The following is a 23,100-nucleotide window of genomic DNA, read 5'->3' on the forward strand; positions in this document are numbered from 1 at the left end:
GCAATTTGAGATTCACTAAAAAGAAAACATAAACACCACCATACAGAATGTATTAGCAGTCTCCTATGGAAATATACTCGAATAATTCATTTTGGTCAAAAGCAAAATTTACTGGGAATGAGTCATCCTCATGTGTTGCTTGTGGCATAGTTCTACAGAACTATGTAGCAGAAATACATACAGGTCCCACAATGCATTCCCTCGAAATCATTTGTTAGGTGAGTGTTTGCATATAACAAGTTGACAGTTTTCATTATTTCCTTTGGGAACTTTTCTAATCAGGGATTTGTCCAATCCCGCTCTCCATTCTCCCCAAGGTTTCTTCCTGAAATGATTGCTACCAGATAGCAAAGAACAAAGAAGTAAGGAACCGGGGAAAATTTACCTGTTTAGATATCTGAATCTGCATAGTGCATAGCAAGGTTTGGGCATAATTCCTTATGCTTGGATAAGTGAATTTTCACATATGGAGCAGGCAGATAGTGGTAACCACATGTAATTTACTTTGTATACAGAAGGATATATGAATCTCTATCATATATGCCTTTCAGAATTTATAATAATTTGGAGCCAAATTCAAATTTCTTAACTACTTCCACTAAATAATTTGGTTCTACACAATTAAGTGCTTTAAAAAATTCCAAGTGAGAGACTTGCTAAAGTGTTTTTGTTATGTACTAAGCTTGGATCCTAGAAAAATAGGCAAGTAGGATCCTAGAATGCAACAACTGATTGGCCTGCAGGAAAAGATCAACCAGGCTCCAGGAGGGAAGCAGAATCAGGACTCATTGTGTAAATGATGTATATTAAACCCTGAGATTTGGGGAGCAATTCAATCACTGTTTTACAAGCTGCAATAAAAAGCATGAAGTCACTACAGGACTCCGAGTATATTTCAGTTTTATTTTTGATTTGCTTTTAGTAAAAACTAAAATGAAGAATGTTTGATGATTTTCTTATTGGATCAGTCATTCTTTGCCCTGGAACAAAATCAGTTTGTTCTAGGTATATATAGCTGCCAATAAACGTTTTTAATCCATCGACCAGAATGGCCATAAAGATGTTATAGTCTAGATTTAACAAAGAAATCAGTTGGTATGAGTCAAAATTAGTGGGGCCCATGTAGGGTGTAGAAATAGCTACTATTCTTGAATGCTTCTGGGACGCGGGTGGCGCTGTGGGTAAAAGCCTCAGCGACTAGGGCCTGCCGATCAAAAGGTCGGTGGTTCGAATCCCCACGGCGGGGTGCGCTCCCGTTGCTCGGTCCCAGCACCTGCCAACCTAGCAGTTCGAAAGCACTCTCGGGTACAAGTAGATAAATAGGGACCGCTTACTAGCGGGAAGGTAAACGGCGTTTCCGTGTGCGGCTCTGGCTCGCCAGATGCAGCTTGTCACGCTGGCCACATGACCCGGAAGTGTCTCCGGACAGTGCTGGCCCCCGGCCTCTTGAGTGAGATGGGCGCACAACCCTAGAGTCTGTCAAGACTGGCCAGTACGGGTAGGGGTACCTTTACCTTTTACCTTTGAATGCTTCTAAGTTGTTTGTTAAAACTATGTTGAATTCTCCTACTAGCTACATATGTGGTGTGTGCAATTGTACATACAGTGGAGTTCGTTTTTACCTCTTTTCCAAAAATTCCAAGTTTATGGCTCCTCCAGCTACCCTGCTAGAATCACATGAAGCACTTCCCACCCCTAGGAATCAGCTGCTGGGTTTCCAATTCTCACAGTATTTGGATCTTAGCAGACAGCGGCCTTACTGTGCCCTGATTGGTCCATTTGCATTGCTAAAATAAATAAATTGTGATGAATTAACACTTCATCAGCTGGGGTTCCCACAAGTTCATCATCCTTGCCAGTGATGTAGCCCATCATCCACAACCGGCTTGCCTTATATTCTGTCTTCCTCAAAACCAATGCAAGGAGTCCTAGTTTGGGGAGTTCCTGAGCTGCTTCAGCCACTCAGGCAGCTTCACCAGGCCCTGATGTTAAATGCCACCTTTTAGAGACAGCCACTTCTGCAAGGGGGCTGGTGGCCTGATGTTAACTTGTACCTCTCCCCACTCACACACATTCAGCTAGTTGTCTCTGCACCACGTACCTCCTCCTGCTTTTCCCTGCACTTTCATTGTCTAGTTCTACTTTCATTGTCTGGTTCTACTGATGATTTAGAAAATCATCAACATTTTCACCCAGTCCTTTTTGGATGGTGTATTATGAACAATTACTTTTCAGATCCTTTTTATACATACCTAGGTCCCCCCCTCAAACGTCCAGTAGTGACGCTTATTACTTTGACACTTGCTCCTTTGGGCTGAGATGTTTGCTCTTCCCTCTTGCTTGTAGAGTAAGCTCTCTTCTCCTTAGGTTACCTTCCATTTATAACCCTGGCTTGCTTCTACCTGCTGCTGCAGCAGCCAATTGGGTAAGGACACCTACCTGGTTTGTATCTGATGCTGCGCCAGCCGATAAGATCACGACTTCATGGTTTGAAGAACACTAATATGTGGTGGCCAAGCTACTGAACTGCATCCAGTTCTAGTGAGCTGTAGTTTAATAGTGGGACTTATGACAGCTCTGCCCCCAGAGTATGGGGAGTTTTGTCAGTGGAGTGTAGAGTGGATTGTTGTTGTTGGTATCCATATGTCTCGTGAGACAATGGAGTGTGCCTCAGGGGGCAAAGTCAAACCGCTGTGTTAGCAGCACTGAAGTGACTTCCCTGGGGTGCAAGCATGATTAAAGGGAGGATGTGCTTAGTTACATACATACATATATGGGCGCGAGTGGCACTGTGGTTTAAACCACTGAGCCTCTTGGGCTTGCTGATTGGACGGTTGGCAGTTCAAATCCACACAACGGGGTGAGATTCCATTGCTCTGTTTTAGCTCCTGCCAAGCTAGCAGCTCCTGCCAACCTAGCTAGGTTCCACTACGTGGGGGTGGAGGAAGGTGGTGTGGTGTGTGGCGGCCACCCCGGGTATCACCACTGAAGGGGTGACAGAATGGCAGGCGGCCCTCACCTCTGGGCCTGCAACGCGCCCGAGCCACACGTCTCTCCTTGGAGTGATGTGGTGGCTTGGGCGCCAGCAGGCTCCATGCTGCCCCAAACAGTCAGCCCACCTGTAGGGTGGCTGTAGGGTGGCTGAGTGGGAGGAGGCAGGCAGACTCCTTGGAGGCCCTCCGGAGCATCGTGCCCTGGCTGGCCCCACCCCCACTGGTGACTGGCCCCGCCCCTGGGCACAGGGCGCACACGCCACCCCAGGCACCCAATCGGCTTGCTCCACTACTGCAGCTGCAGCAGGAAGGTAAATAGAATTTATGTGTGCTCTGGCACTCATCCCAGTGTTCCATTACTCCAGAAGTGGTTTAGTCAGGATGGCCACATGACCACAGCTTGTCTGTGGACAAGCAGCAGCTCCCTCAGCCTGAAAGCGGGATAAGTGCCGCACCCCATAGTCACCTTTGACTGGACTTAATCGTGCAGGGGTCCTTTACCTTTACCTACCTACCTACCTACCTACATGCATAGTTGTATTTGTATCCCACCTTTGCACAGTTCAAACCATGCTTAAAGCGGCTTACCATAGCCCTTCTGTTAATGCAATGCTTTCAACTTTCAGTTCAGTATAAAACCAATTGTAAACTAGCTTGAGTTCTAAAGCTTCCATAGGAAATTCTTTAAATTGGACCTTATATGGTACTTTATGTTCAAATATCAAAGAACCTGCCAGCCTAAGATCAGAACTTTCTTGAAAAGAAAAAAAACTGTTGATTTCTATGTGGCCAAAGTCATTCCTGTATATAATATGACCGATTATCAAGTGTAATATCTCAGGGGGGGAAACCAGGATCTTGTATGTTTGTCTTCCCCAATTGTAGAAGATAAGGCGAGCGTTGATTTCAGGGATGTTGTTTCACAGTTGCCATCTCTCCAGTGCTGTACATGTACACCGATGGGCTTCACTGTTAAAATTACTTTTATGTTTTCTAACAAATTCCATCTTTTTCCTCTGTGTGGATATACCGTTTGTAGGAATCAGATGGACACATGCTAATTTTGACTCCAACTAAAGATCATTTTGTAGGGAGCACGTCTGTGGGTGTCTGTTTCACCCAGGGTCAGCAAATACTCATGTATGTTACACCATTGTTCCATTAATAATGGATAAAAGTGATGACAACTATCTGAAAATATCTCAAAGTAAAATTGACTTGGGCAGAACATTCTCCTATCAGGTTGTTTCAGCAGCTGGCAGCAATAATGTTTTATTTTCCATCTTTGCTGTGCTGCTTACTGAAGGATAAGATTGCCACATTGTGCCAGCTTTTGTCAAGACGTGGCTTTAACCAAAGGAAGGTCAACGGGCAGGAAACAGAGATTTCCATCATTTCCTCCTCAAGCCCAGCAGAGCATTAGTTAAAGAGGAACAAGTTCTTCTAAAGATTTCTTTAAAAAATACTTCCAGGTTTGCTGCGTTCTGGAGGCGATTTGTTCTTCAACTAAGCTGTTCAGGAACCAAGGTACCACTGTATATGAAATAGGTATACCATAGAGTTGATTGGAGGTTACATACACACACACACACACACACACACAGAGAGAGAGAGAGAGAGAGAGAGAGAGAGAGAGAGAGAGAGAATGCACTTAATTATAAATCTTACAGGCACATCTTAATCTTCTTTAGAAACTGTATTCATTTTTTCGAATGAGCTATGGCTGCTAAAAGAAACAACCACCTGGAGCTCAGCATTGCAAATGAAAGGCAAGAAAAAGTAAGGAACAAGCAAAGCAAGAAGGGTTCTTCCTGAAATACCTATGTACCCAGAAAGCAACTGAAGAATAAGAATTTGAGTATACTCTTGTTGAAACCAGCACTGAGGGATAGGACAGGATTTGGAGATATTTATGGAAAACATACAGAGGGAAAAGAGGATGTCAAGGAAAGTGAGATTACTGCAATTGATGATATAAACTAGCAGAAAATTAGGCAGGAAGAACAATATTGGTGATAAATCATGGAATACTTTATTGCCTTGGTCAGAGTTCTTGCCACCAAAACTTGGCATTCCATGATAGGGCGTGTTGAATTTTTAATTTTCAAATTCCGAAAATGGGTGAGGGGTGCAAGATGATTTGGGAATTCAAAAGACTGGTTAAAGTAATATAGTTTTGCTTGGTAAATAACTGCTTTTTAACGTTTTTGTGGAATTAAAAAAATGTCTCCTTTAATTTTTGTGAAAAAAATGTGTGTCAAATTCCATAAAAATCATGAAAAATGATTCCCAAGTACTTGCAGTTATATTATATATTAATAATTATATTATTGTTATTCTTATATACGCTACATGCTTTATATTGAATTGCATATTACAATTACACAACTACACACACAACTAATGTTGTGCTATATCTGCATTTGCTTCTTTTACACTTTTCATCGGTGTGTTAAAAATTACTTGTCGGGCAATGCTACTACTACCACCATCCTAACCAGTAGGATTTACCAAGCTAAATGTTGTCCAGTCACAACAATAATAGCAGATTTGAATTCCTTATGCCCAAAACGTATTTTTAAGACCCCTCACTGAAGAAATTTGCAAAAAATTCCACTAGGGCATACCCTAGTGGCGCAACTGAGAACTTGTAAAGTGCTAGCAATGGATTTTTATTTTTATTTTTTTAAGATTATCTAGCCCTTTTTGATCCTATAATGAATGAGACCACAAGCTAAACATGAGTCAACAGTGTGATGCAGTGGCAAAAAAAAGCTAATGCTATTCTAGGCTGCATCAACAGAACTATAGTGTCCAGGACAAGAGAAGTCACAGTACTGCTTTATTCTGACCACACCGGGAATACTATGGCTAGTTCTGGGCACCACAATTTAGGAAGGGTATTGATAAGCTGGAATGGGTGCAGAGGAGGTAAACCAAGCCTCATGAGGAACGATTGAAGTAACTATGTTTAGCCTGGGAAAGAGGAGATATCATAGTCATATTCAAATCTCTAAAGCAGGGGTCAGCCAACTTTTTCAGCAGGGGGCCGGTCCACTGTCCCTCAGACCTTGTGGAGGGCTGCTCTATATTTTGAGGGGGGAAATGCACCACAAATAACCCAGTGATGCATTTCCCGGGAAAATCAGAGGCTCACTATGTCGGGTTCCTATTGGAAGACCGGACAAACGCTAGAACATTAGCAGTGGCAAAGTTTTTATCGGTGCTTGCAAGAACCAATGATCCCTATCTTTAAGTCTGAACAAAATGCTTGTTTAACCTGGAGGTAGGCTGTCTGAATTGTGCATTGCTTTGTAATGATTTGTTGGGTCTCTGGACCGTAATAAAGATTGATGATGATGATTTTAAATAAAAGCATACATTCTACTCATGTAAAAACACCAGGCAGGCCCCACAAATAACCCAGAGATGCATCTTAAATAAAAGGACACATTCTACTCATGTAAAAACATGCTGATTCCCGGACTGTCTGGGGGCCAGATTTAAAAGGTGATTGGGCCAGATTTAGCCCCCAGGCCTTAGTTTGCCTACCCATGCTCTAAAGGGCTGTTATATGGAAGATGGTGCAAGTGTGGTGTAGTGGTTAAGAGTGGTAGACTCGTAATCTGGTGAGCTGGGTTCGCATCTCCGCTCCTCCACATGCAGCTGCTGGGTGACCTTGGGCCAGTCACACTTCTCTGAGTGTTTCTTGTGGGGGAGGAAGGGAAGGGAGAATGTTAGCTGCTTTCAGACTCCTTCGGGTACTGATAAAGCGGGATATCAAATCCAAACTCTTCAAGCATGTTTTCTCCTGCCCGGGAGGGTTGGACTCGATTCAATGGATTCGACTTACAAGAGAGGAGATTCTGACTAAACATCAGGAAGAACTTTCTGACAGTAAGAGCTGTGGTGGTGGGGTTTATGACAGCTGAGCCACCTGGGAATGGTTGACACTGTAGTGCACTGTAAGTCACAGAGCATTAGAAGGAGGATGTGGGTAGTTGCAGGCCATCTGGGAATGTAAGAACTCTATATGGAAGCCTTAGATCTAAAGCTATATTTCTTTTGGTTGCATGGAGAAAGTCTACTAGCATTTGCTTGAACATGAGTAGAACTCTCAGGGATCCCGGTTAATCAGGGTCCCCAATCACACCTCTGGAGTTTACCTGCATTCAAGTGAATGGGAGTAGAAGCCTCCCACACATCTGCAACATTTTCAAGTGACCTTTAAAACTGATAGGTGTTCCTGATCTTAACATGTGTGTTACCAAAAGCACCCAATTGCTACGTGGTTCCTGAAGATTTTGGGAGATTGGAAGTGTTGGGAGATGCTTCTGAGAAGCTGGACCTGGTATAGCCATAGTCTAACCCCCGTTTTCCCTCTCTCTAACTTTTATGAGCTTGCATTAGTTTTGACAGTAATTTCTTTGCAGTAGGGCTCTAGCTCAGTGATAGAGCATCTGCTTTGCATAAAAAAGGTCCCTGGAGGCTTTCTTATCTATAGGACAGATATGGCAGGTGCTTCTGAGAAGCAGGAAGTGGCATGACTAACTTGTCTAACTCCATTTCCCCATCTTTATCACCTTTAAGAGAGTGCATCAATAGTTCAGTGGGAGAGCACCATGACTGAGCACTTGCAGAAAAACTATGTACTCATCTCTTGATGACTTTTACTGACAATTGAAGGTGGCGGCCAGAACATAAAAGGGAAACTGGTCTGTATCCCATGACATCAATGAGCCCTACAGTCTTCCCACCACAGAGCCAGAACAACGTTGTAAACAGAGCTGTGGGCATTGTTTTATGTTTGGTATTGCCTGGAGAACCTTGACCAAGAAGGAGGTTATTTAGCAATTGCAGAAGTGTCTGTAAAGCTGCAATTGTTTCTTTGAACCTTCAGACAGGGTTATACCTCTGGACTGAGAAGCTCCATTAGTAACAATGCAGGGTCTTTGGTTCAGTTCTTACAATATGATGGGTTGGCCTGATAGCCTACCTGACCCTTCCCCAACTTCTCGCCAGGACAAAATCATTCTGAGTCGTCTTCTCAGAGGAGTTGGGGTGTGGCAAATTCATCCCCACTTGAGGTTGGGAACAACATTGTACTAGGAGATTTTTGCCTTCATTGTAAGTATCCCTCATGAAGAATAAATGAGAAAGCTATAATTCTTAATCAGTTATTAGGAAAAAGAATAATTGGGAAAGAATTCGGCCAAACCAATAACACATCCACTTGGGCCCCGCTCTAGCAACCCTAATCCATGTTTACTTTAAAGCCCTTCCTGCAAATCATTGGGATTGGAATGCACTGCTAACATAATTCACTGTGATTAAAAGCTAGACCTGTCCTGTCAAAATGAAGTGTTTCACCTGCTTCACCTGTTCCCCTCTATAGCCCTGGGCATTTCCTTAGTCAGTGGTTTTGTTTCTTAGAAAAGAAAAAGGGCAGCAATGAATTGTTGGGGGGAAATAGTCAGCTCAGTAGACTGGACACTCCCTGATCTTCCTCTACACTCCTTGTTAATTGTGCAATCTGACTCAGTAACATGAAATCACACAATTTTTCCATGCTACGCAAGGAGCCAGGGCACATTTATGTATTTGCAAGGCAGTTTATATAAATTGCTCCCAAAACAATCCTTTTTGTTTGGCTTGTTGATCAGAAAATCAAACAATAGAAGCCATTATTTAGATAATAAATAACTTGAGACAACCAGCTTCAACTTCTAAAGAACACCTCACATGTCCTTTCTCTTGATAAGGAGAGCTTCAGAAATGTTCTGTGTTCAAAGCAGATATGCTACCACTGAAATGGAGCCTTTACCCAGAGGAAAAATCAACTGTGTCCAGAGCCACTGAGCGAGTCTTAGATCACCACCTGTCGAGTTGGATGGCCCAGAGAGATTCAGGGCTGCCAAGGTGTGGATCGTCAAGCAGGAAGAAAAGCTAGTCACTTTCAGGAAAACCCAGAAAAAGGCCAAGGCATAACAAACCACCACTTTTATCTTCTGGGAGAATGTAGGCATGGGGTGTGTGTGGCAGAATGGGGTATGGGGTTCTCCTTTTCTGCCTGACCATCCTCGCTTCCAATCCACCCACCTACAACAAACACCTATGTATTTTAATCATTCATCCTTCATTCCATTTGTTTTCTCTCATTTTGTTTGTCCTAATGTCTCTTGGAGTCCCATTGTTCCCACCCCACCCCACTGCATGTGTGCGTTAGTTTCTTGCTTCTCTGTTTTAGTTTGCATGCTCAAAGTTTCATATCAGCTGTGGCACAATTTTTTATAATTTCTCTAGAGGGGAAACTAGATTGTTGGGGTCCTGTAGGGGAGCAAGGAGGGAACCAGCCAGTGGACTGATGACCTAAGCTTGGAGGGTTGTTTGTTTGCTTCTGCCCCCACCCCAATGGCTTAGCTTGAAAGAAGAAGCTATAGCTCATGGTGTGCAAGTGGAGATTAAATATATTAGACCAATTACCAGATGGCATACTTCGAGAGCCATAAAACAAAGGTGGGGAAACTTTATCTCCCAAGGGTTGAATCCCCTTTGGGGTTCTCTCAGTGGTGGAGGGCACAGGGCCAGAGACGAAAGTGGGTAGAGAAATGAATGCAAGGTTTGTCTTTGTACAGTAGGCTAGTTTGTACCCCACTTTTAACCGTGGTGTGTCTGGGGCATGGGTGAATCTCCTGCCCATCACCAGTGCTGATTGCCCAACAGGACCAGCTGGGCATGGCCCCACCCAACTCTGACAATGTGGCCAGGGATACGCATGAAGGGGGTGCCGAACTCTGCCCCCACGCTGGAGCACTATTGGGTCCTGGATGCCCAGCCGCAATGCCACCCACTGGAAAAGGTGAGCGGTCCTCTCTTTATCCTCCAACAAAGGAAGAAAAATACCTTATAAGACATATAAGGGCACATTCCAGCCAGTCCAAACCATTAAAGGTAGGTACAAAGGAGATCTGGTAGGGGGTGTGGCTTCAGAGAGAGTGTGACCTTGGGAGAGTCCCAAGAACCAAATAGAAAGGATCTCAGAGGCTTACATTCAGCCCCATGGCCTAAGGTTCATCTTCCCTGGCATAGAGGAACAGGGAATATTTGATGGCACTGCTGTCCTTCCTCTGATCTACAAACTTGTCATACAGTGACTGAGATGCTGCTGTCAAGATCATACTCCTTTCATCCAATTAATAACATGTTTTTCAAGACTGCGATCTTAGGGATGATATGCACCGCACACTGGTTAGCATGCATCTTTTGGGTTATGCGTTTTCTGCTGCAGAAAGAAACACAAAATGCTTTAATAGATTTCCATGTATCACATCAGCATTTGATTTGTTTTAGAAGGTGTGATAGTGTCAGGGAGCTGCAGGCAGCAAGGGAGGAGAGAATCAGAGGGTACAGAGAGAGGTCTCCACTGATCAGCAGTGAGTCCTCAGAGGACAGAGAAGAGAGCAGTGAGTCTGGGGAGGAAGGGGTGCTTCAGAGAGAGGGGGATCCACGTCACAGGGAAAGACGGAAGGGGCTGGGCCGTTGGCTCTGTTGGTCTCGCGGGAGAGGGAAAAGAGAAAGTAGTTAGAGCAACGCCTCGTGAGAGATGGGTCGCTTTGTTTATTCTGCATGTAATCTTGTCGGAAAGCAATAAAGAAAGGAATTTATGGCGGCTGGCCTCGAGAGTGTCTCTGCTAAGTGCAGCAACGGAGGGAGGAGGCACGCATCACAGATAGTGACAGCCCAAGCATAGTAAATTAAATCTAAGTATCTTTTCATGCATGCTATATATTTAAGTGGCACCCAACTGCCAGCGCTGCAGGAAGAGCACTAGGTGACTTCTTAGTTCTTTGTGGGATCTGCAACTTTCCCCAAGAATAAGATGGCCTCAGTAGGCTGGTCCATAATTAAGAACATGAACGGGTAATTTAGTTTCATTTCAGGTGGGAGGGACGTAGGTCCAATATCAATAAAAGTGACAGCTGCAGCTTCAGTACCATTCTCATGGACATTTAAATAAGCTTGGTGAATAGCCTGTAAAGAAAGCAAACAAACATTAGTACAGACATTGACCCAGAGTTAAGTATATGAGAGACTCCTGCTCCTTCAGAGGAATCCATTGAAAGTCTTTGTCGACTTTGTCACTTCTTACTCTCGTGATCTCTTGATCTCACCCTCCCAACCAATCATGTGTGTGTGTGTAAAGTGTCATATTCCACCTGTTATCCTGGAGGAAGAAACTGGGAAGGATTCCTTATGATCTCTCCTCTCCAAAATGATCCTTAATGATGTGTGATTCCAATGGTCTGTGTCCCATGACACCAATGAGCCCTATGCTGCTCCCAACACAGAGTCAGCGCAGCATTTTAAAGAGTTGTGGGTATTGTATAGAAGCCTGAGGAGCAGGGTGCCTGGACAGCCTTGCCTTATTAGAGATCATATCTTAGACTTGCTTCACACATGATTTTTTCATCTATTGAGATGAATTCTGGATGGAAGGAAATGTGAGCACTCTTCCACACGTGAAAAATTGCACAAGTGTATCTTAAGTTGTATTTGTTTTCATGTAGAAGACACTGTGCACATGAATTTTGCTTACAAGGGAACGATCTCCATGTGTGGTGCCACATTCAAGTACTCTAAACCTCAACTTTATCTGAACCCTCAAATATATATCTGACCCAGAAAGCAACATATCAATGTGGAGTCTTACGTTCAATTCTTACACTATGTTGAATTTTGATAAACCTACCTTAGTAACCTTCACCTCAGGCTTCCCAGTAATTCCAGAGAGGTCTGCTTGGTCTGTGAATAATTCAGTTATACCCATTCTACTTAGTATCTCTGTAAGATCATAGCGTCCACGAATCATTAACTTTGGAAGGTGAAGTTCTATTCTCCTATTGAAAGTAGAATCAGAGGCTATTAAGATTTCACTCTTAGAAAATGTTTAGATGACACAATTTGTAGACACTTTACAGTTTGGCTAGATAAAAAATGTCAAGACTAAAGTTGTAAAAATAAGCACAACAGTGTAAAAATGCTACCTAATATTCATACAGCTTTAAATTAAAAATGTGTGTTTCCTTTTGGATTAAACATTTCCCCCAACTTTTATTATGTTTCAGTCAGAGGAATGGAGTCAATATGGTGGATTTAAGCACACATAGGCCTCTGCTGGATATAACATTTTGTGTGTGACTACTGTTCCTTCTCTCAGATGCTAAGTGCATCAGTGGTGGTAGTGGGAGCAATTCTCCCTATGTGGTGCCAAAGGAGACAAACAGCCCATCTACAGCCTCAATACACAGTTGCTGTTTGCTTGAACCAGCCCACCGATCCAGAATGCAGTACAGGCTTAGATTATCACAAACAGGCTGCATAGAAATGTAGACCACTCCCCTGAGTTTTATTTCAGGGCAGGTTTTCTTTTGGTTTCACTGCCAATCCATGGGTGAATTTATTTACTTTGCAGTGTTTACTAAGGGACGAATCAGGGATAAAAATATAGGACTCTTCTTTTGATTTAGACCATTGACCCTCCTAGCCTAGTATTGTTGACGACAGGGCCAGCCTGCCCATGCAATGGGCTGAAGCATCTGCATTGGGCAGTGGCACCCAAGAGGTGGTCCCCTTGTGGGCGCTGTACCCACCCTGCCACCGACGGAGAAGAGATGGAAGCAGTGTCAGCAGCTTTCGCCAAGATCTTTTGAGAGCTAACTAGAACCCAGATAAGGAAGGTTTCGCAGAGGGTGGGGGTGGGTTTTGGTGTCAAGACAGCTGTGGGAAAGCACCTTCCCATTTTGCCTCAGGCATTGAAACAGGATGGGCCATTCCTGGTCTACCATGACTGGTTGCTGTTCTCATAGATTTCAGACAATGGCCATGAAATCCAGCCCTGCCTTGAGATGAGGCCTGAGGCTTTCTGCATGCAAGGCATGTGTTCTGTGACTCAGCTATGGTCCTTCCCATGAATAACTGATTGCAGCTAACGGGGCAGTCTGGGTAATGAAGAGGTGCCAAGAAGGTGAAAAGGACTATCATAGACAATTCAGGGGAGATGAGACTTTGGGATTAGAGAACTTTAAGGTTGGTAGTGAAGATTAATAATTGGCCAAGTAGCTACTTTTCAGTCTCTGAACTGAAGCTTAAGATGATCCACCACAAGAGGGAGGGAGGAGGTCACTAGGTGGCCTCATTAGCCCCCCCCCCCATTGTAATTCAATGTTCATGGCAGGTGTCCTCTCTTAAATGTTAATAAAGTTGTGGTCCTAGTGTGTCTTCCTACTTATACCAGGCGTGTGCACTATTTGCGTCCGCTGTACATGACATCTTTGGGTTTGTTTTCAAGCAGTACTAGCAGATGGTAACACCTGTACTCAATGAGAACTTTGAATATTAAACTCCATTAGAACCTCATTTGTGCCTATTGAATATATATTTATATAACCAGCCTAAGGTTAGTACACACACACACACACACACACACACACACACACACGGTTTTAATGCTTGCTAAATCTAATATTTTAAATGTTAAATACATTGTAATTTGTTATGATGTGCTTATTAAATACAGTTGTACCTCTGGTTACATACTTAATTTGTTCTGCAGGTCCGTTCTTAACCTAAAACTGTTCTTAACCTGAAGCACCACATTAGCTAATGGGGCCTCCAGCTGCTGCCGTGCCGCCGGAGCATGGAAGTCTTGATGATAAGTTCTAGTTATTTAGGTTGTGGTGGGTGAGCTCTTCCTCCCTGGGACTGTTCACCCAGTGAGCAGGAATGGCTATCAAAGTCCTGCTTGTTCCAGGTGTAATGCCCCCTTTAAAGGTGTGGTGATTTGTCTGCTAGAGCGCACAGACTTACTGTTGCCTCACTGATTTCATCCATTTTAGCAAGATGTCTCTGTTCAGACCATCTTCCACTTGCTTCAGTTTCCCTTGATCAGGCAGAATGAAGAATGCTATGGCACCGCTTTTGTAAGGGAGCTGCACCACCTCACAGGACAGACTTTCATCATAGTACGTCTTAAAAGTGCTGTCTTTGATCATCATGGGAACTTTCACTGTTGTTTGCTCATCCACGAAGAAGTCTTCTTCTCGAGTTTTCTGACTATTAAAAGGACTTTCCCAATAATCTAATGAGGACAAAAACAAGAGGGTACAGGCCATTCCCATAAGATCTGGTTTGGATGGGTGGGGTATAAATAAATTATTATTATTATTATTATTATTATTATTATTATTATTATTATCATCATCATCATCTCGCTAGGCTTCCAGAGACAGTGAGTCTGCAGAGTTCTGCTAGGAGATCTTGCTTCCACTCCAGCTGCCCTAAAAGTCTGGGAACTGATGGTTCCTGGTTGTTTTTCCTCATTTAATTGGCTTACAGTGTGAAATATTTCTTCTTGATGCTCCATCAAGAAACATGCACTACCTTCAAGATGATATTTGGACCTCAGTTCAATGCTTCACCTCAGTCTGAGGCTCATTGTAACCTGCTTGATTCAGCTGTCAGTCTATCTGCTTAGTCCACCTCCCCTTCATTATCTGAAGAGCAACAGTGATTGTAACTCCCCCCCCCCTTTTGCTAGAACTTGATGGAATTTGTAGGCATAACAGCCTCTCTAACGTTGATAAAGTCTACAAAGTTGCAACTAATTCCCATTAACTTTCTTATGATGGTAGTGGTAGGGAATTGAAGGGAATTTGCAGGCAAGATCACATGCAAAATTTCAAAAGGACAGATGCTGTGTTATTTCAAATTTCAAAAGGACAGATGCTGTGTTATTTCAAATTTCAAAAGGACAGATGTGTTATTTCAAGCAAAGGCTGATGTTACAATTCTGAGGTGGGCAAAAAAAATGAGTCACTTAAATATCCCCATGTGCTTTTTGGGTCTGACCTTTGCAAGTATGAGAGCGCTGCCATTTGATCAGAAACCTGCCAAATTGTGAACAAACAGGGCCAGGGTCCTTTGTGCTGCACACTTTAAATAAGACATGGAGGGACAACTAAAAGGGATCTGCTTTCCAGTTAAAACTACAGTGGTACCTCGGATTAAGTACTTAATTCGTTCCGGAGGTCCATTCTTAACCTGAAACTGTTCTTAACCTGAAGCACCACTTTAGCTAATGGGGCCTCCTGCTGCTGCTGTGCCGCCGGAGCACAATTTCTGTTCTCATCCTGAAGCAAAGTTCTTAACCTGAGGTACTATTTCGGGTTAGCGGAGTCTGTAACCTGAAGCGTATGTAACCTGAAGCGTATGTAACCCGAGGTACCATTTTTTTGCCCCAATCACAATAGAGCTCTTTCTTCCCTCACCTTTTGCTTTCCCTTCCCCCATCATTTAACCCAGGAATAATTATGTACGCAGGAAGTTAAGAGAATACACTTTTGTTATGTACTGAGTTGAATAGGATCCAACATGCAGCAGTCTGACTGGTCCTAGAACAATAGGATCCAAAATGCAGCAGTCTGATTGGTCCTAGAACAATAGGATTCAGAATGCAGCAGTCTGATTGGTCCTAGAACAATAGGATTCAGAATGCAGCAGTCTGATTGGTCCTAGAACAATGCAGCAGTATGATTGGTCCGCAGGAGCCACCCAATCCAGCTCCAGGTGGAAGTGAATCTGCAACCTTGGCCTAAAGGAGAATCCTGGAATTAGCCAATCACGTGCGACCCATTGTTTAAATAATGTATATAAAGCAGATATTGTGGGGGAACTTTCATTCCTTGCTACTATGAGCTGAATAAAGAGCATGAAATCCACACTCGACTCTGAGTATATTTCAACTTTTTAGCTGATGCTCGCAAGAAGCTTTTTTTTAAAAAAAAGAAAAGAGCCGAATCTGCAAAGCACTACAGAGTGCTTCAGGGGCCCTGCTTTGAATTATCCCACCTTGTATGCATCCTGCTTCTAGTCTGACAAGGCCCAAATCTGTCTGCCCTCATGGTTTGGTTCAGTATTCATCTGAATACAGAGGAAACCCATGGTATTTGCCTTATTCTGACCCAATAGGGAAAGCTCCGGGGTGGCGGGAGACTATTTGCTATGCTGAACGCAGTTTCTGTAGCTCTTCTTCCCAAATGAACCCATCTCATTACAAGGAGAAAGAGTGATAATGTTGAATGTTAGTTATTACCAGCAGAGCAATACCATTGGAGAAGGTCATTTTTCCTTCCCTTCCCCCCCCCCCTCAAGTTGATAGATACTGCCATTCAAATGGTGTGCATGTGCTCTGTCATGTGATCAATTTGGTGGGGCAAGACTTACCTGGGGCCCCCAGTATTTTATTCAAGTTGGCTCTCCTGCAACAGATACAACAGATTGAGCAGTATCTAGCACTAGTGCTTAAGCAGTGGACATTTTAAGTTAGTTACAACACCCTGCAATAATAATAAAATAAACTCCATCTGACTTACCTCTCATGTAAAGAAAACTTATAATAACCAATATAGCTCTTGTATCAAGATCCTTGACAATATCAGTTATTTTTCCATGAGTTTTCTCCTTTATGTAGTTATTGATTTGGTTCTCGGCTTCTGTAGCATTCTCGAAGTCAGTAGGAAGAACATCAGCCTGATAAAAATATTTGGCATCATTCAAGAACTTTTCCCGCAGCTTAAATTTCTTATTTGGGAAAAGGGTATTCCCAATGCTCCGTTGGATTTCGGCCTCAGTACTGTTTAGCTTCTGGATAAGATGACGGAAACCTCTATGAATTTCCTGCTCGCTGATATCTGTCTGGTTAAAGCAAAGTCCTGACAAAAGCTGACTCCGAGTGGTAGATTTGGCTGCCAGCACCAGCAAAGCAAAGGGCATGGAAATGAGTGCAGGAGAAACTAAAATGTTTTTCTTATGAGCCTCTGGAGCAACCTGGCGGTAGAATTTAAAGGCAAACTCAGAATTCCCTGGGGCTATCTTCTCGTAGGGTAAATTGCCTGGTTGACTGGTCTGACAGTTAGCAACAGCTAAAAGTCCAGCAAAAATCAAATACAGATTGAAATGAGGCATTGTGTTCCTCTGAAAGTAACCTGTAAAGAATGACATTTCCGTTACTAGATCCAGTGACAAAGCGTGTTCTCCAATAAATGAGAGCACGTGTTGCGGTGTGGGCCACCGGGCCAGGCCTCTTGTTGCCAGGCTGGTTAATAGTTATTGCCTGGCATTTGTGATTGGATAACCGGGTTGCTGGGGCAAATTATATGTTGCAAATTGGGTGGGTGGGATCATAGAAGGGAATTCCGTTAAAGGAATCCTGGGGCTTGCCATGATTTCGTCCAATCCCTGTCATGGGACCAGGGCCGCCCAATCCCTGTCATGGGAATCCTTGTCATAGGACCGGGCCGGCAAGCTTTCGGGGAGCTGCTGGGGAGAGTGGCGTGGGTCCAACGCTTAGCTCAGGTGACCCCCCAGTTTGACTTTCTCTTCTACTGGCTACCGATCAGACCTCGGGATGCCAGTTCTGTCCCAGGCGGGGGGACAGATAGTCATAACCAATGTCTAAACAACCACTCACTGATTTTGTATTTTAATAAAGTTGTAGCCAAAATAGTGCCCAAAAACCAAAACTAAATTACGTGTTATGTGTGAAGTTATTTGAGGGGTGGCCTGGGGACCTACACGCGCAATAATATAGTCATTGCCTGGTTTGCATATAAAGCCAATCTGTGGTTTGTTGAGCCAGAATGTGGTTTGTTTGAATGTCTGAACCTAGTGAAGACTAACCATGGTTTGTTTTGGGCAGCAAACCACAGACTGATTGCCTTACAGACCAGGACTTGCTTTAACTGTTGTTTGGCATCGTGCCTGAACTCCCCAGCCATGTTTAACCATGCTTTGTTTGCCACTACCCCAAGCTCCATACAATTGCCGACCTACAGACACATGAGACAAGAAAATAGAAAAGCAAAGAAAGTTCTGAAGAAAGAAGCCGTGGTGTCTGGATACATCGGTACGAGGCGCATCAAACATAACATCCACCCAAACAAGCCATGGATTAGTATTATGTCTGAACATAGCAAACTCTCTTGAGGTGTTTGCTTTCCAGATGGCATTCTTTATGATGATTGACCTATGGGAGTCCGTTCAATGGTGGATCCTATCTCATTGCTGGGACTAGCCTAGAATAGCATTTGGCTTTTTTGCTGCTGCATCACACCGTTGACTCATGCTAGGCTTGTGGTTTACTAAGACCCTTAGATCCTTTTCACCTGGACTACTAGTAATCCAGGCGTCCACCATCTCATATTTGTGCAGCTGGTTCTTCCTACCTAAGTGTAGAACCTCCCCGTGGTTGAGCCCAGTTCTCTAATCTGTTCATTTTGAATCCCGATTCTGTATTCTGCAGCATTAGCTCCCCCTCCCAGTTTGGTGTCATTTGCAAATTTAATTAGCATCCCCTCAACAACAAGCTGGGGACAGAACCCTGCAGACCCCACTTGTCCCTTTTTTTCCTGGATGGTAAGGAGCTGTTAGTGAGCATTCTTTGTGTTTGGTCAGTCAACCAGCTACAAATCCACCTAACAGTTATCTCATGCAGCCCACAGGTTAGGTTACCAGCTTCTCTGCACATATATATGGAGAATATAATGCAGAATATCATGGGGGACATTGTCAAAAGCCTTACTGAAATCAAGATACACTACATCCACATCATTCCCCTGATCCACCAAACTTGTAAGTTTATATTTAAAAAAAAAATGAAATGAGATTCATCTGTCATGACTTGTTTTTGAGAAACCCATGTTGGGTTTTAGTAATCACAGCATTCTTTTCTAAGTCTGTTTCATTACCTGTTCTGGGACCTTTCATGGTATCAATGCCAAGCTCACCAGTCAGTAGTTATTTGTTCAATTTGCATGATTCAAATCTCTGACTGACAAGCCAGAGCCTGGAATTTCATGCTAATAATTCAACGTTTATCTTCATTTTACCCTAAGAAAGTGATGTAGTTTGCTGGCACTGCAAATAGTGCATATTTTTCCAATTTAAAATAATATTTCTGTGATAAATTGGAGTTGTGGTCTGGCCGTCTATGGAACATTGTTTTAATCAAGAGTGAATTGGTTTAAATTCGGGCAAGTTTAATCTCAAACTGGGGTTCCATTAAAAGGCTAATTTGAAACATTGATTTGAATCACCTTGTACATATGAGAAACAGGTTAATAACTGAAAGGAATGACCTCAGTTGCAACGGGTATAATGGCACTGTGGTCTAAACCACTGAGCCTCTTGGGCTTGCCAGTCAGAAGGTCAGCGGTTCGAATCCCCAGGACAAGGTGAGCTCACGTTGCTCTGTCCCAGCTCCTGCCAACCTAGCAGTTCAAAGGCATGCAAGTACAAGTAGATAAATAGGTACCATTGCAGTGGGAAGGTACATGGTATTTCTGTGCGCTCTGGCTTCCATCACGATGTTCTGTTGCACCAGAAGCGGTTTAGTCCAGCTGGCCACATGACCCAGAAAGCTGTCTGTGCACAAACACCTGCTCACTTGGCCTGAAAGCGAGATGAGCGCCACAACCCCATAGTCACCTTTGACTGGACTTATCCATCCAGGGGTCCTTTACCTTTTTTACCTTTTTTTACCTCGTCCTTTGCATAGGATCACCTCAAACGTTTGCTCACACCCCACAAGTACACTCCTTAACATTCATCCTTGTAGCACTGGGCTAATGAAAGTATTGCTTTTGCATCCCCCTGGCCCAGAAGCACACATACCAAGTTAAGATTTAAGAAATTCGATAGGTGTTTGCCAGGACAGCAGGAAAACATTCTGGCAACAAGCACCTCACAGATTTTTTAAAAAACCATTTTAAAACATAGTATTGTATGTTACCTTCATAGATCATATGATGATCTGTTTCCCACTGTGAGAGTTCCAGCAAAGTACCCAATGTTGTACCTGAAGTTTGACAGTGATTGAGAGTGCAAGGTGGTCTTTCTCACTCAGACTTCCTGCTTCTATGTGCTCTGAATCTTGACTACTTGATACTTATATGGAAAAATCCTCAAGGAAGTCCAATGCAACCTCAGTGGTCAACAAGCCACTCCCTCAATTAAGTGTCCCAAATAACCAATCATATTCTGCAGCATCATGCTACAGCATCAGCAGCATTGCCATACATTCTCCGAATAGTTTCTTAAACAAAGGAAGGACGTCAGAGATGCCTATCAGAAGTTAGAGCTGGTCTAGCCCACTTGCCTAACTCAGTTTCCCCATCTCTCTGACCTTTATGAGATTGCAACAGTTTGGACTGTTTTCCTTTGCGGAAGGACTCCAGCTCAATGGTAGAGCATCTGCTTTGAGCACAGAAGGTTATTGAAGACCTTCTTTTTAATCAGCAGAAAAGACACGGGAGACAATCCTGAGAAGTCAGAGCCAGCACGATGAACTTGCCTGTTTCCCCACCTCTCCAGCTTTTACATGGTTGCCTCAAGTTATTTATTATCTAAATAATGGCTTCTATTGTTTGATTTTCTGATTAACAAACCAAACCAAAGGGGTTGTTTTGGGAGTGTTTCACATCATCTGCCTTGCAAATATGTTAGAATCATAGAATCATAGAGTTGGAAGAGACCACAAGGGCCATCAAGTCCAACCCCCTGCCAAGCAGGAAACACCATCAGAGCACTCCTGACATATGGTTGTCAAGCCTCTGCTTAAAGACCTCCAAAGAAGGAGACTCCACCACACTCCTTGGCAGCAAATTCCACTGTCGAACAGCTCTTACTGTCAGGAAGTTCTTCCTAATGTTTAGGTGGAATCTCTTTCTTGTAGTTTGGATCCATTGCTCCGTGTCTGCTTCTCTGGAGCAGCAGAAAACAACCTTTCTCCCTCCTCTATGTGACATCCTTTTATATATTTGAACATGGCTATCATATCACCCCTTAACCTCCTCTTCTCCAGGCTAAACATGCCCAGCTCCCTTAGCCGTTCCTCATAAGGCATCGTTTCCAGGCCTTTGACCATTTTGGTTGCCCTCCTCTGGACATGTTCCAGTTTGTCAGTGTCCTTCTTGAACTGTGGTGCCCAGAACTGGACACAGTACTCCAGGTGAGGTCTGACCAGAGCAGAATACAGTGGCACTATTACTTCCCTTGATTTAGATGCTATACTCCTATTGATGCAGCCCAGAATTGCATTGGCTTTTTTAGCTGCCGCGTCACACTGTTGGCTCATGTCAAGTTTGTGGTCAACCAAGACTCCTAGATCCTTTTCACATGTACTGCTCTCAAGCCAGGTGTCACCCATCTTGTATTTGTGCCTCTCATTTTTTTTGCCCAAGTGCAATACTTTACATTTCTCCCTGTTAAAGTTCATCTTGTTTGTTTTGGCCCAGTTCTCTAATCTGTCAAGGTCGTTTTGAAGTGTGATCCTGTCCTCTGGGGTGTTAGCAACCCCTTCCAGTTTGGTGTCATCTGCAAATTTGATCAGGATGCCCTTGAGTCCATCATCCAAGTCTTTGATAAAGACCGGGCCCAAGACAGAACCCTGTGGCACCCCACTGGTCACTCTTCTCCAGGATGAAGAGGAACCATTGATGACCACCCTTTGGGTCCGGTTAGTCAGCCAGTTACAAATCCACTGAGTGGTAGCATAGTCAAGACCGCATTAGTTATTCTGGGCTGTGTTTCCTCTGCTGAATCATTTGCTCCAAATTCTTCAGGTCGGGCATTGTTTTCTTTATCGGAGAAAACTGAGGCAAAGAAGGCATTGAGGAGTTCAGCCCTTTCTGTGTCCCCTGTTTGCATTTCACCATCTTCTCCTCTGAGTGACCCCACTGTTTCTTTGTTCTTCCTTTTGCTGCGGACATACCCATAAAAGCCCTTTTTGTTGCTTTTAACCTCTCTAGCAAGCCTGAGTTCATTCTGTGTTTTAGCTTTTCTGACTTTGTGTCTACACGTGCTGGCTATTTGTTTGAATTCCTCTTTGGTGGTTTCCCCTCTTTTCCATTTTTTGTACACGTCCTTTTTTAATCTTAACTCAGTTAAAAGTTCTTTAGATAGCCACCTTGGCTTCTTTAGGCACCTTCTATGTTTCCGTCTCATTGGTATTGCCTGAAGTTGTGCTTTTACTATCTCCCTCTTAACAAACTCCCAGCCATCATGAACTCCCTTTCCTTTTAGTATTACTGTCCATGGGATCTCACCCAGCACTTCCCTAAGTTTTATGAAGTCGGCTTTCTTAAAGTCAAGAAATTGAGTCCTAGCATGCTTGGCTGCGGGATGCGGGTGGCGCTGTGGGTAAAAGCCTCAGCGCCTAGGGCTTGCTGATCAAAAGGTCGGCGGTTCGAATCCCCACGGCGGGGTGTGCTCCCGTTGTTCGGTCCCAGCACCTGCCAACCTAGCAGTTCGAAAGCACTCCTGGGTGCAAGTAGATAAATAGGGACCGCTTACTAGCGGGAAGGTAAACGGCGTTTCCGTGTGCGGCTCTGGCTTGCCAGAGCAGCGATGTCATGCTGGCCACGTGACCCGGAAGTGTCTTCGGACGGCGCTGGCCCCCGGCCTCTTGAGTGAGGTGGGCGCACAACCCTAGAGTCTGTCAAGACTGGCCCGAAAGGGCAGGGGTACCTTTACCTTTTTATGCTTGGCTGCTCCTTTCTGCTGTATAGTAAACTTCAGAAGAGCATGATCACTTGCGGCTAATGATCCTTCCACTTCTACCCCACTAACCAGGTCATCAACATTGGTTAGGACCTGATCTAAAATGGCTGTTCCTCTTGTTGCTTCTCCCACTTTCTGGACAATCAAGTTGTCTGCAAGGCCAGTGAGGAATCTGTTTGACCTTATGCTCTTGGCTGAGTTTGACATCCAACAAATATCCGGGTAATTGGAGTCCCCCATTACTGCTATCTCCCTTCCTTTTGCATGCTTGGCCATCTGTTCCAGGAAGGCATCATCTATGTCCTCCGTTTGGCTTGGGGATCTATAGTAAACTCCCACAATGAGGTCTCTGTTATTCTTCTCTCCCTTAATTTTGACCCAAATGCTCTCACTTTGGCTTTGAGGTTCTAAATCTTGGATCTCTTCACAGGTATACACATCCCTGACATATAATGCCACTCCTCCTCCTTTCTTGTCTGGTCTGTTTCTCTGA

General features: G+C 43.8%; 1 protein-coding gene across 1 annotated transcript; it reads right to left on the reverse strand.

Annotated features, from left to right (window-relative positions):
- Positions 1-10,832: 10,832 nt before the first annotated feature.
- On the reverse strand, positions 10,833-16,823 carry LOC310683175 (alpha-1-antiproteinase 2-like; the record flags this gene model as incomplete). Its single annotated transcript, XM_083452823.1, has 4 exons — positions 10,833-11,024; positions 11,743-11,890; positions 13,860-14,130; positions 16,424-16,823. The coding sequence occupies 4 exons, from the start codon at positions 16,821-16,823 to the stop codon at positions 10,833-10,835; spliced, it is 1,011 nt and encodes a 336-aa protein (XP_083308949.1).
- Positions 16,824-23,100: the final 6,277 nt, after the last annotated feature.

Source organism: Podarcis tiliguerta, assembly GCF_965153285.1.
Source record: "Podarcis tiliguerta genome assembly, chromosome: 1".
Lineage (NCBI taxonomy): Eukaryota > Metazoa > Chordata > Lepidosauria > Squamata > Lacertidae > Podarcis > Podarcis tiliguerta.